General features: G+C 49.0%; 1 protein-coding gene across 1 annotated transcript in view; it reads right to left on the bottom strand.

Annotated features, from left to right (window-relative positions):
• The window catches only part of LOC142814471 (uncharacterized), a 31440-nt gene extending 16962 nt beyond the window's left edge, over window positions 1-14478 (bottom strand). Inside the window, exons 1-2 of the mRNA XM_075893233.1 lie at window positions 14461-14478; window positions 12758-12919 (exon numbers count right to left, since the gene is read on the bottom strand). Coding sequence (XP_075749348.1) covers window positions 12758-12919; window positions 14461-14478 — 180 coding nt within the window. The remainder of the gene's footprint in view (window positions 1-12757; window positions 12920-14460) is intronic.
• Between the last annotated feature and the right edge of the window lie 835 nt (window positions 14479-15313).

Genomic DNA, 15313 nt, shown 5'->3' on the forward strand with positions numbered 1-15313 from the left:
TGTCAGGTGGCTCGGGGGTAGTGTGGCTTCATCCGTGACACATGAACAATGTCGGCCTGTTGGGAACGTCGAGATCGCTGAGCTGTGTCTTCAAGGAGAATTTCGTAGTTGACATCTGTGAGGCGCCGTAGTACTCTATAGGGACCGAAGTAGCGGTGAAGTAACTTTTCCGAGCGGCCCCTTTGGCGAACGGGGATCCACAGCCAGACCAGATCACCGGGTTGGTAAATGACATGGCGATGAAGGGAGTTGTACCTCAGCGAGTCGATTCGTTGTTGTTTTCGGATCCGCTCGAGTGCAAGCTGGCGGGCCGCGTCGGCGAGCCGGATAAAGTCGTTCGCATCAGTAGTAATATCGGTCGTGTCAGGCAATAGCATGGCATCAAGCATCGTAATTGCTTCTCGGCCGTGAAGCAATCGGAAGAAGTGAAACCCGTAGCCTCTTGAACCGCAGTGTGGTAAGCGAACGTTACGTACGGCAAAATTGCATCCCAGTTTTTGTGATCACGGTCGACGTACATAGATAGCATGTCAGCCAGCGTGTTGTTTAATCTCTCCGTCGGACCGTTGGTTTGCGGATGGTATGCGGTTGTTTTGCGATGAGCTGTTCCACTAAGTCTCGTAACGTCTTGCATCAATTGGGCTGTAAAGGTTGTTCCACGGTCAGTGATAAGAACTGTTGGCGCTTCATGGCGGAGGACGATGTAGTTGATGAAAAAATACGCAACTTCAATGGCGGTGCCTCGTTGTAGGGCTTTCGTTTCGCAGTACCTTGTTAAATAGTCAGTAGCGACTACGATCCAGCGGTTGCCTTCATGTGACTTCGGGAAGGGCCCAAGCAAGTCCATGCCGATTCGTTCAAACGGTTGTGACGGGGGTGCAACAGGCTGCAATAAACCAACAGGGCGAACAGGTGGGGCTTTACGGCGCTGGCAATGATTACACGTTTTAACGTAATGCTTGACATCCTGGGTGAGCTTTGGCCAGTAGTAGCGAGTCCAAATCCGGGCAAGGGTACGTGCGAATCCTAGGTGGCCGGAGGAAGGCTCGTCGTGGCAGGCAGATAAAATGTCAGCACGTAGCCCTGGTGGAACGACGAGGAAGTACTCAGTCGCATAAGGTTCGAAGTTCATTTCGTAGACGATGTCGTTGCGGAGACAAAATGACCCTGAATGTGCGAATGCCGATGGTGGACTCGAGCTGCGACCTTGAAGGTATATGATAAGTTGTTGGATCTCTGAATCATTCCCCTGTTGCTGGGCCAAGTCAGATTCACTGACTGCACAAAGAAAATGGCCATCGGTATCATCGTCCCTCGATGTCGTCGCGAGGGGTGCGCGCGAAAGACAGTCGGCATCAGTGTGCCGGCGGCCCGACTTGTAGACGACTGTAACCTCAAATTCTTGAAGGCGTAAGCTCCACATCGCGAGGCGCCCTGAAGGGTCCTTGAGATTGGCCAGCCAACAGAGGGCATGATGGTCCGTAACTACTCTGAATGGACGGCCATACATATACGGTCGGAACTTTGTTATCGCCCAAATAACAGCAAGACATTCCTTCTCCGTGGCCGAGTAGTTAGTTTCCGCAGATGACAAAATGCGGCTAGCATAAGCGATGGGGCGTTCAGCGCCGTCTTGTCACTGAACGAGGACTGCACCAAGACCGATGTTGCTTGCGTCAGTGTGAAGTTCGGTGGCGGCATCTTCATATAAGTGCCCTGGTAAGGGTTCACTCTGAAGGCACTGCTGAAGCTGGGAAAAAGCGGCTCTCTGCTCTGGACCCCACGCAAAAGGAGTATCCTCCTTCCTTAAACGGGTAAGGGGTTCAGCGATGTTGGCAAAGCTCTGGACAAAGCGCCTGTAGTAGGCGCAGAGACCCAAAAAACCGGCGCAAATCCCATTTGTTCGAAGGTGGAGGAAATGCAGCAACAGCCATGGTCTTTTCTGTGTCTGGTCTAATGCCATCGTGACTGATAAGGTGGCCGAGGAACTTTAGTTCTTCGTAGCCGAAATGACACTTCTCCGGTTTTAGCGATAGGCCTGCGGATCGAATAGCGACGAAGACGGACTGAAGTCGTTGTAAATGTTGTTCAAATGTTTTGGAAAAAGCAACGACGTCGTCTAAATACACGAGGCAGGATTCCCACTTCAGACCGGACCGGGCGGTGTCCATCATCCTTTGGAACGTTGCCGGTGCAGAGCACAATCCAAATGGTAACACTTTGAATTCGTAAAGGCCATTGGGAGTTATGAATGCTGTTTTTTCCCTGTCACGTTCATCGACCTCGATCTGCCAGTAGCCGCTGCGTAAATCCATTGAGGAAAAATATCGGGCATGTCGAAGTCGATCCAGTGAATCATCTATGCGTGAAAGGGGGTAGACATCTCTCATCGTCACTTTGTTGAGCTTCTGGTAATCGATGCAAAATCGAAGAGTGCCGTCTTTCTTTTTAACAAGTACGACGGGTGACGCCCATTTACTGTTCGAGGGTTGGATGACGTCGTCGTCGAGCATCTGTTTCACTTGAAAACGTATTGCCTCTTGTTCTTTTTGCGACACGCAGTAGGCGTGCTGTCGTACAGGCCGTTCGGTAGGGTCCGTTATAATGTGGTGCTTCACGGTAGGGGTCTGCTTGATTATGGAGGTGGACGCAAAGCAATCACTATACGTACGTAAAATCATGCGTATCTGCTATTGCTGCGCACAGGATAGCTGGCAATTGACGTCAACTGTACTGGCTAATGCAGTGTTACCTTCGGCAGCAGTGGCAATCGGAGCAATAGTGGAACATTCTTCATCATCAATGGCTTCAAAGTTCGCGATCGCTGTTCGCTTCGCCAAGTGTTGGTACTGGCCGCCGAAATTCGTGATCAGAAGCTGAGCCCTCCGATGTTTGAGTTTGATGATAGCACGCGCGACACGAATCTGCCGAGCCAAGAGCACCGAGAGGTTAGTTTCCGCGATGCCACTACTCTTGTTGTCCCAGTCGCTCTCCACGGTTACCAACATACAGGCTCGCGGCGGCAGTGCGATGGTGTCGTCAGCAATTCGAAGTGTTGCGGTCGGCGCAACTGCATCCTTTCGTAGGGCTGTATGGTCGTTAGTTAACGTTATGAGCAGGTCGCGAAGGTTAATAATGGCTCCATGCTCGCGGAGAAAATCCATTCCGAGAATCAGGTTTTGGGAGCATTCGCGCAATACAACGAAGGAAACAATGTACGTCGACTCACGAATTCGGAGGCGGGCAGTGCACATTTCTAGCGGTGTCAATAGGTGACCTCCCGCAGTCCGGAGGTTGGTTCCATGTCCCCAAGGTGTCGTTAGCTTTCTTAGCTGTGCAGCGAGGTCAGCGCTTATAACAGAATAATCGGCACCCGTATCTACCAGAGCGGTCAGCGGGTGGTTGTCGACAAGGACAGAGATACGAGCAGAGACCCGTTTGTCGTCGATGGCACACGTCGGTGAAAGAATGTCGTCGGATGTCGGCAGGCAAATCGGGGGAGGGTTTTGTAACGGTCGATCAACAGCGGCCTCACCCCCAGAGGTCGCTGTTCTTAGTTTCCCCGGCGCGAGCTTGTGGATCTAGGCGATCTTCCTGCAAGGATGTCCGCAAAGGTCGATTGTTGGCCAGGTGACGTGGAACGCCGTGGAGATGGTGAGCGGGATTGGCGACGCGGAAGGGTTGAGGATCGTTGGCTTGCCAAGTATTCGGCGATAGCACGGGGCCGCTCACCATCTCTGGGTCGACGAGCATCCGGACGAAAGCCAGGAAGACCCATGTGCCTGTAGGCGCACTCACGGTAGATGTGACCTGGTTCACCACAGTGATAACATAGAGGCCGGTTGTCGGGATCACGCCATACACTTGATTTCCGTGTAAGGGGTGGGTTGCCGTACTGCGGTGGTCCCGAGTAGAACGACGGTGCCGTATGCAGGGTGGACGGACGGGACGGATAGCCAACAGCCGGTGCAAGAGTACGTAGTGCTTCCGCGTACGTTAATAGCGGAGCTTCGGCTGGACGCGGGGCCATCATGGGTTGGACTTCGGCTGCACGCAGAGTTGTCATGGGGTGCACCAGCTGCCGGACCTCTTCGCGAACGACATCCGTTAGAGCAGCAACATGGGGCGGAGAAGACACCACGTGCAGCTTTTGCAGCTCCTCGCGCACAATACTGCGCACGAGCTCCGTCAGATCTTTTACAGTCGTGACATCAGGTGTTGGCAGGGCCGACGATACTGACGAAAGACTGCGAGGACGCTCATACTGGTACGAACGCTGCCTTAGCATTCTCTCCATTGTCGTGGCTTCGTGGAGGAATTCTCTACAGTGCTGGGAGGGTTGCGCACTAGTCCCGCGAACAGCTGCTCTTTCACTCCCCGCATTAGGAGGCGCACCTTCTTCTCTTCCGTCATTGAGGAGTCGGCTCGCCTGAACAGCCGCGACATGTCCTCAACGAACATGGCAACACTCTCGTTCGGACGCTGGTTTCGGGAATTGAGGAGCCGTTCCGCTTGCTTTTTTCGGTCAGAGCTTCGGAAGGTATTTCGCAACTGGTTGCAAAACTCTGGCCAGGTTGTCATAGTGGCTTCATGGTTTGCGAACCACGTGCGCGCAGAGTCCTCGAGATAAAAGTAGACATACCGAAGCTTTCGCTGCTCGTTCCACTCGTTGACGCTGCCGCAACGGTTGTAATCGTCAAGCCAGTCGTCGACGTCCTCGTAAGGCTGACCGTGGAACGGCTTCGGAGTTCGCGGGACGTTGAAGAACCATGGAGGAGGCAGCGTTGATGTTTCTTGGGTTTGCGTTCCCGCACTAGCCATAGTACTACCCAGTTGTGGAAATGGTCCGAATTCAGGAGGTAGGCCTAGTTGTCGCCTGCTACGCCGTAGGTCAGCTGGTTCTACCAAGTCGCGACTAGTGTCGGGACCTTGCTGCTGATTGCAGTGCTACAACACTACCCAGCACCTCCACCAGAAAATGTCACGTGATTACAGAACGACCACAACGTCTGTTCACAGGAGCAGCACTGGACGTCAAGCCGAACCGAACGTTAGAGCACGAGCACACCAACCGTCCTCTTCTTCTTTCACACCATGGCACATACTCGCATTGGCATGGCTAAACCTCATTCCATGCCTGTGGCAATATGTATGTATGTGTGGGTATGTCTGTATGTATGTGTGTGTATGTATGTGTGTGTGTTTGTGTGTTTGTGTGTATGTATGTATGTATGTATGTATGTATGTATGTATGTATGTATGTATGTATGTATGTATGTATGTATGTATGTATGTATGTATGTATGTATGTATGTATGTATGTATGTATGTATGTATGTATGTATGTATGTATGTGAGTATGTATGTATGTATGTATGTATGTATGTATGTATGTATGTATGTATGTATGTATGTATGTATGTATGTATGTATGTATGTATGTATGTATGTATGTATGTATGTATGTGTGTGTGTGTGTGTAAGTATAGGTGTGTGTTTGTGTGTGTGTATGTATTGTACGTGGACCTTAGGTAGGGTTGGAGGGAGACGAGGAGGAAAAAGAGGTTAAAAATAAAGAAGATGGCTGACACCACAGCCTAATACTGTGTATTATTACAAATTGGCGTAGCCTCGTATACTTTCTGTGCAGATATTCAAGATGTTGGTGCACTTCACCATTGGAGCAAATCAACGCGGTGGCATGCGGATCTTGACCGCAACGCCTGAAGATGAAGAGGAAGTAGCACTTCCGGAAGCAGTGAGCACTGACGCATTTGTTTCCTATAAAAGCACTAAAATGAAGCTCACTCCATACCACTTACTTGCAAGATGAATGGTGAGGATCAACATGAAACGACAGGATTATAAGAATTTCGTGCTAACTCAAATAAGAAACGACGCGAAGCCTCCTACCGCTGCTTCGCTTGACAGTTCCGTCAAGTTGATCAACAAGTTTCTTGAACTGCACCAAGAACAGAATTGCCAGCAAAATGATTCAATGCGCTTGCTTGTTAACCCGACGGAAAGATTAAGCAGACCGAGTCGCGAACACGTGAAGCCAGACATGTTGGACGGAGAGTCTAGTAGTCCCGAGTCCTGGCTCACGTTGTACGAGTATGCATGCAATGAAAACTGCTGGCACAGCGACGAAGATAAAGTGAAAAACATGCGACTATTCCTATCGGGCATAGCTAAGAGTTGGTACGAATGGCGTCTCAACACTCACAGCAACGAACCATAGATAGAGTGGAAAGCAAGCTTTCTGAGCTCCTTTAGCGAGAACAAGGTGTTGCTATGGGACAAAGCAATCACGTTCAAATACAGGTCTGGATCTGCACTCAGCTATTTTTTTATTAGAGAAGGCGCTTGCTACAGCTGGCGTACTCATCTTTGCCTGAGATTCCTGTGGTTCCGCTTATCATTCATTGTTTAAGTCCGGACCTCCAGAAGCAAATGCAAATGCGAGGATCCAAGACGGTCAAAGAACTTCTGCAGGGAATGGGAGACCTCTACTTTCAGGGCCTAGGAACCCAGCGTCAACCCATGACACCTGCTACAAGAAATACCGGCGCCACATGAGCTGAGGAACGACAACCGCTTGCAAGCTGTACGCCTACTGCAACACCGGTATCCTTTTGGACTGCCCAGGGAGGCTCAGACAAAGGCGAAGAGCTAGATTACGTAACAACAAACTAAATAGAGAGGGTCTCAGTTTCCACCTGACGACATCAAGAGAAGCTGTTTATTTGTCTCATAAAAGTCAATTGTACAGATCTCTTTTTGTGGATCGAAAGGAACAGAGTGCGTTAGTTGACAGCGGAGCAAGCGTCATGGTTATTAGGCAAATATTGTTGAGTGGGCGAAAGTAAAAAAGGGAAGACCAGTAGAAGTACACTGATATGACAGAAGACGAGATGTTCATGAAAATGGACTTGCATAACCATATGTGTTTTATGTATGTGTGTGTGTATGTAAGTATTTGTGTGTGTATGTATGTATGTATGTATGTATGTATGTATGTATGTATGTATGTATGTATGTATGTATGTATGTATGTATGTATGTATGTATGTATGTATGTATGTATGTATGTATGTATGTATGTATGTATGTATGTATGTATGTATGTATGTATGTACCTACGTACGTACGTACGTATGTATGTATGTATGTATGTATGTATGTATGTATGTATGTATGTATGTATGTATGTATGTATGTATGTATGTATGTATGTATGTATGTATGTATGTGTGTATGTATGTATGCATGTATGTATGTATGTATGTATGTATGTATGTGTGCGTGTCTGTGTATGTGTGTGTGCGTATGTATGTGTGTGTATGTGTGTATGTATGTGTGTATGTCTGTATGTCTGTATGTGTGTATGTATGCATGTGTATATGTGTGTTTTTATGTATGTGTGTATGTCTGTATGTGTGCATGTCTGTATGTATGTGAGTATGTATGTATGCATGTATGTGTGTATGTGTGTATGTATGTATGTATCTGTGTATGTATTGTAGTTGGGAAGAGGGAGAGAGACAGTATCTAGTTGGAGCACCTGAAAGACGACTACGACGAAGAGCTGAGCTCGTGACAGTGACCGACGTCTCTTGAACAAGGCTGTTGGTTTTATTCAAAAAACCCCCTTATAATCTGGTGGAGGTGCTGGGTAGTCTTGGAAGCTGGAACTACGAAGTCGCACCTTACCTGCAGTGCCAGCAATGCTGGAAGAACCCTCCACCCAAGGTACCTCGCAAGTTCCCGCCTTTACATGTCGCGCCGTGTGGCCACTGCGTCACCCACCAATCTTCAGCGGCACTGATGGCCAAGACGTTGCGCCCCGCCGCGGTGGTCTAGTGGCTAAGGTACTCGGCTGCTGACCCGCAGGGCGCGGGTTCAAATCCCGGCGGCGGCGGCTGCATTTCCGATGGAGGCGGAAATGTTGTAGGCCCGTGTGCTCAGATTTGGGTGCACGTTAAAGAACCCCAGGTGGTCTAAATTTCCGGAGCCCGCCACTACGGCGTGTCTCATAATCATATAGTGGTTTTGGGACGTTAAACCCCACATATCAATCAATCAAGACGTTGAGGAGTGGCTGGCTACTTACCACAACGTGAGCGCAGCGAACAAGTGGGATGATGCGGCTAAGCTGAGCTATGTAAGCTTTTACTTGTCTGGCGTCGCTAGTCTCTGGTTGCGCAATCACGAAGCCGACATTGCCATCTGGGATGCATTCAAGGCCTCCTTTTCACAAGTCTTCGATCACCCTGCTGTGCGAAAACTCCGCGCAGCACAACGACTTCGTGAGCGCGCTCAACAGCCCGGAGAGACCTTTACCAGCTACATTGAAGACGTTGTTGACTTGTGCAAGCGGGTAAACCCAGCGATGCTCGAAGCCGACAAAATCAAACAAATCCTCAAGGGCGTATGCGATGACGCATTTCAAATGTTGTTAGCCAAGAACCCACAAACCATTGCCGAACTCGTCAGCTTGTGCCAGAGTTTTGACGAATTGCGCAAGAAACGCGCACAAACACAGCGCTCTCTGGAAAAACGTGATTCGATCGCGGCCTTGACTCTCGGAGACCAGAACGACATGTTGGTTCGCATAAAGCAGTTCGTGCGTGAGGAGGTCGCTCAGCAGCTCTCCATTTTATCGAGCACGCTCGAGCCAGCACAAACGCATCCTTTGGCCCCAGATCATCTGGCCCCGGCCATAAGGCACGTCATACAAGATGAGGTAGCGGACGCTTTGCCTTTCGCTCGTTCACCACCTCTGGAGGCCGCACCCTTGACGTATGTGCAAGTCGTTGCAGCCAGTGCACCTCGACAACCCACTTATGCTACCTCACCGATCCCTGTCCGGCCATCACCAGTTCCGTTCAGCCGGCAGATTGCAGCATTTCCGAATCCGTGGCGCACCGCAGACAACCGCCCGATTTGCTATTCTTGCAGTTACGCAGGACATATGGCTCGCTTGTGCCGCCGCCGCCCTCTCGTTCAGAGCGACAACATGCAAAGATCGTCGCACGACTCTCGGCGCTTTAACAACACGGCACGTCAACAAGGATCTTCTTCACCCGACTACCCTCCCTCAGTCAGTCAGCTGCCTGTACCGCCCGCGTTCTCATCCAAGATGTGTTGTATACCGTTGAATTTGTTGTGCTACAGGCGTGTTCTCATGATGTGATCTTTGGCTGGGATTTTCTGTCTCGTAATCATGCGGTTATCGACTGTGCTCGTGCTGAAGTGGCCTTCTCTGCGTTGTGTGCCTCATCGCCTGAATTTCCGTTGAACAAGCTGTTTGTCGCTAATGACATCAACATACCACCGACTAGCGCAGCCTTTGTTCCCGTATCTTGTGCCGATGTGTCTAAGCCTGCAGTGTTGTTTACGTCTTCCCAAACATTCCAAAGACGCAATAGCCCCGCGTTGCCGTTTGCAGTTCTAGATATTTCGGCGCGCGCTACCAATTTGTTTGTCACAAATTCCTTGCCGTCTCCCACAACCTTGCGTCGCGGAGAATGTACTGGAACATTCCAAGACGTAGACGTTTTCTCAATCTTCGACCTTGACGGTGAAAGTGATTTGCAGCTTAATGCATTGACGCCATCTGCCCATTCAATTGTCCACGAAAATAATAATTTGTTTGGCCCCTCAATTGATGGCGAACTTGAAAAACCACACCTCAAAAAGCTTCTAGAACTTCTTCACCAGTTTCGCGGCTAGTTAGATTGCCAGCAGACGTCCTTAGGCCGAACGCACACCGTTGTGCATCAGATTAACACCGGCTCCCAAGCGCCTCTGCGACAGCGTCTCTACCATGTATCTCCTGTGGAGCGTCGTGTAATCACCGAGCAAGTGGCCGACATGCTTCAACGTGGCGTCATTCGGCCATCCAACAGTCCCTGGTTTTCACCTGTGGTACTTGTGAGGAAAAAAGACGGCTGGATTCGCTTTTGCGTCGATTACCGCTGTTTAAACAAAGTCACGATTAAAGACGTATACCCATTGCCGCGCATCGATGGTGCCCTGGACTGCTTGCAAGACGCTTAATTCTTCTCACCACTAGAGCTACGGTCCGGTTATTGGCAGGTCCCCATGGCACCATCAGATCATCCAAAAACGGCTTTTGTGACGCCCGATGGGCTATACGAATTTAATGTAATGCCCTTCGGCCTTTGTAATGCGCCAGCCACATTCGAATAGATGATGTATAGCGTCTTGCGTGGGCTAAAATGGAAAACATGCCTATGCTACTTGGATGATGTCGTTGTTTTCTCCACTGATATCGACAGCCATCTCCAACGTCTCAGCGAAGTCTTGAGCTGCCTCACGAGCGCAGGCCTTCAACTAAACATCAAGAAGTGCCACTTCGGAGAACGGAAGCTCACGATACTTGGTCACGCTGTCTCAAAACAGGGCGTCCTCCCAGACACAGAGAAGCTTCGTGTTGTCGCTGAGTTCCCGAAGCCTACGACTGTGAAAGCGCTTCGCAGCTTTGTTGGACTAGGCTCTTACTTTTGCCGCTTTGTGAAGAACCTTGCTTCCATAATCGCACCACTGCACCACTGACACAGCTGATCTCTGGCGATGGACATCTCTCTGATTCGTCGCCAGCATGCGATGATGCTTTTGAAATATTACGCCGTCTCCTTCACCACCTATTTTACGCCGCTTCGACCCTACTGCTCCAACCGAGTTGCACACGGATGCCAGTGGCATAGGACTTGACGCTGTCCTTGCTCAACGCAAACCTGGCTTCTCGGAGTATGTAGTTGCGTATGCCAGTAGCACCCTAAGGAAGGCAGAGTACAAATACTCGGTTTCTTAAAAGGAATGTGTCGCCATTGTTTGGGAATTACAAAAATTTCGTCCTTACTTATATGGACGCCCATTCGATGTCGTTACAGATCATCAGTCACTCTGTTGGCTCGCTTCATTGAAGGATCCTTCGGGCCGGCTTGGACGTTGGGCGTTACGTTTACAGGAATTTGATATTCACGTCATTTACCGCTCAGGCCGCAAGCACACCGACGCAGATGCTCTTTTTTGTTTGCCCCTTCCTTCAGCCGCTGCACCTGTTTCCTTCACCGAAGCTACCATCGGCAGCATCGATATCGCTGACATGCCTTCGGAACAACGCAAGGACCCTTGGATAGCATCGCTCATCGACGTTCTCTCCTCGTCTTCAGTTACACCACGCCAGCGTCTACCTCGTGCACTACGTCGGCAAATTCCCCATTATGCAATACGGGATGCCATGTTGTACCGTCGCAACTATCAGGTAGATGGTAGAAAATGGCTCCTTGTTACACCTCGTCATTTGCGCTCCAACATGTGCGCGTACTTCCACGCAGACCCTCAAAACGCGCACGCTGGAGTTTTGAAAACAGACGACCGGCTTCGTCAGCGATTTTTCTGGCGTGGAATGTACTCTTACGTTCGCAAGTACATAGGCTCCTGCACTGAGTGTCAGCGACGGAAAACAACTTGTCATGCCTCTGGCGAATTACAACTATTGCCGTGTCCAGCTCGGCCGTTTGATAGAATCGGCATCGACCTCTAAGGCCCACTACCTTGTACTCCTGCGGGAGATCGCTGGATTATTGTGGCCGTTGACCACCTAACCCGTTACGCTGAAACCGCCGCTTTGCCAGCCGCTGCTGCTCATAATGTCGCCTTGTTCATTTGCGTAGCTTTGTCCTTCGCCTTTGCGCGCCACGTGAGCTGCCCAGCGACCGTGGGCGTGCGTTTCTAGCGCAAGTCGTCCAGGAGCTTATCAGTGAGTGCAATATTATTCATTGCACCACTACAAGCTATCACCCACAGACAAACGGTTTGACAGAGCCCTTTAAGCGCACGCTTGGTGATATGCTTTCTAAGTACATATCCTCCGACTTGGTGCTCCCTTTCGTGACGTATACGTATAATACGGCAACGCAAGCAACTACTGGGTTTTCACCTTTTCTCTACTGTACGAACGCGAGCCCTCTTCTACGCTTGACACGATACTTACTTACCGCCCAGATGCTTCAGAATACCGCCCAGCCTCCGAACTTGTTCAGTGTGCCGAAGAGTGCCGCCAATTAGCGCGTTCATTTACGTCCGTCAAACAAGGTCTCCAAAAAGAACGACTCGACCAAGACAAGCCTGCTCACAGCTTCCCCCTAGGCTCATTTGTATGGCTTTCGGTTCCATTCCAGTCCCCCGGCCTCTCCCGAAAGTTTGCACCGAAGTGCGATGGCCCGTACCGCATCGTTCAATGCACGTCACTGGTCATCTACGTCGTCGAACCAGTGACACCTGCTAAGGACAGATGATGCCGTGGTCGTGAGACAGTCCACATGAGCCGCTTAAAACCTTACTATGATCCCCCTGCGCTTGCTTCGCCGTGAGTCGCCAGGATGGCTCCGCTTCACCACCGGGGCAAATGTAGTGGGGAAGAGGGAGAGAGACAGTATCTAGTTGGACCACCTGAAAGACGACTACGACGAAGAGCTGAGCTCGTGACAGTGACTGATGCCTCTTGAACCAGGCAGTTGGTTTTTTCAATAAACCCCCTTTTAGTATATATGTGCGTATGTATATATGTGTGTATGTCTGTATGTGTGTATGTGTGTATGTATGCATGTAGGTATGTGTGTATGTCTGTATGTATGTGTGTATGTCTGTATGTAAGTATGTGTGTATGTATGTATGTCTGTATGCGTGTATGTCTCTATGCATGTATGTGTGTGTATGTTTGTATGTGTGTGTGTGCGTGTGTATGTGTGTGTGTATGTGTGTGTATGTGTGTGTATGTGTGTGTATGTATGTGTGTATGTGTGTGTGTATGTGCGTATGCATGTGTGTGTATGTATGTATGTGTGTATATGTGTAAATGTGTATGTATGTGTGTATGTCTGTATTTCTGTATGGATGTATTTCTGTATGTGTGTATGTCTGTATTTCTGTGTGGATGTATTTCTGTATGTATTTCTGTATGTATTTCTGTATGTATGTATGTATGTATGTATGTATGTATGTATGTATGTATGTATGTATGTATGTATGTATGTATGTATGTATGTATGTATGTATGTATGTATGTATGTATGTATGTATGTATGTATGTATGTATGTATGTATGTATGTATGTATGTGTATGTGTGTGTGTGTATGTATGTATGTGTGTATATGTGTATGTTTGTATGTCTGTATGTTTGTACGTATGTATGTGTGTATGTGTGTTTTTATGTATGTATGTATGTATGTATGTATGTATGTATGTATGTATGTATGTATGTGGTTGTGTTTGTGTGTGTATATGTATGTATGTATGTATGTGTGTATGTGTGTATGTATGTATCTGTGTATGTATTGTAGTGGGGAAGAGAAAGAGAGACAGTATCTAGTTGGAGCACCTGAAAGACGACTACGACGAAGAGCTGAGCTCGTGACAGTGACTGATGCCTCTTGAACCAGGCAGTTGGTTTTATTCAATAAACCCCCTTATAATCTGGTGGCGGTGCTTCGTAGTTCCAGCTTCGAAGCTGGAACTACGAAGTTGCACCTTACCTGCAGTGCCAGCAATGCTGGAAGAACCCTCCACCCAAGGTACCTCGCAAGTTCCCGCCTTTACATGTCGCGGCGAGTGGCCACTGCGTCACCCACCAATCTTCAGCGGCACTGACGGCCAAGACGTTGAGGAGTGGCTGGCTACTTACCACAAGGTGAGCGCAGTGAACAAGTGGGACGATGCGGCTAAGCTGAGCTATGTAAGCTTTTACTTGTCAGGCGTCGCTAGTCTCTGGTTGCGCAATCACGAAGCCGACATTGCCAGCTGGGATTCATTCAAGGCCTCCTTTTCACAAGTCTTCGATCGCCCTGCTGTGCGAAAACTCCGCGCAGCACAACGACTTCGTGAGCGCGCTCAACAACCCGGAGAGACCTTTACCAGCTACATTGAAGACGTTGTTGACTTGTGCAAGCGGGTAAACCCAGCGATGCTCGAAGCCGACAAAATTAAACAAATTCTCAAGGGCATATGCGATGACGCATTTCAAAAGTTGTTAGCCAAGGACCCACAAACCATTGCAGAACTCGTCAGCTTGTGCTAGAAATTTGACGTATTGCGCAAGAAACGCGCACAAACACAGCGCTCTCTGGAAAAACGTGATTCGATCGCGGCCTTGACTCTCGGAGACCAGAACGACATGTTGGTTCGCATAAAGCAGTTCGTGCGTGAGGAGGTCGCTCAGCAGCTCTCCATTTTATCGAGCACGCTCGAGCCAGCACAAACGCATCCTTTGGCCCCAGATCATCTGGCCCCGGCCATAAGGCACGTCATACAAGATGAGGTAGCGGACGCTTTGCCTTTCGCTCGTTCACCACCTCTGGAGGCCGCACCCTTGACGTATGTGCAAGTCGTTGCAGCCAGTGCACCTCGACAACCCACTTATGCTACCTCACCGATCCCTGTCCGGCCATCACCAGTTCCGTTCAGCCGGCAGATTGCAGCATTTCCGAATCCGTGGCGCACCGCAGACAACCGCCCGATTTGCTATTCTTGCAGTTACGCAGGACATATGGCTCGCTTGTGCCGCCGCCGCCCTCTCGTTCAGAGCGACAACATGCAAAGATCGTCGCACGACTCTCGGCGCTTTAACAACACGGCACGTCAACAAGGATCTTCTTCACCCGACTACCCTCCCTCAGTCAGTCAGCTGCCTGTACCGCCCGCGTTCTCATCCAAGATGTTTTGTATACCGTTGATTTTCTTGTGCTGCAGGCGCGTTCTCATGATGTGATGCATACACACATACATACACACATACACACATACACACATACATACACACACATACACACATACATATACACACATACATACATACACACGCACACATACACACAGATACACATACATATGCACACACACAAGGATACACAGACACACAAACATCCATCCATACATACATACATACATACATACATACATACATACATACATACATACATACATACATACATACATACATACATACATACATACATACATACATACATACAATAACACATACATACACACATACATTAATACATACATGGACACACACATACACACACATACATTCACATACACATACATGCACAAATACATACATACACATAAATACATACATACATACACACATATCTATACACACATGCATACATACACACACATACATGCACATATACACACACATACACACACATACATACATACACACACATACAGACATACATATATGTACACATACATACAGACATACATACATGC

Source organism: Rhipicephalus microplus, chromosome 4 (assembly GCF_043290135.1).
Source record: "Rhipicephalus microplus isolate Deutch F79 chromosome 4, USDA_Rmic, whole genome shotgun sequence".
Lineage (NCBI taxonomy): Eukaryota > Metazoa > Arthropoda > Arachnida > Ixodida > Ixodidae > Rhipicephalus > Rhipicephalus microplus.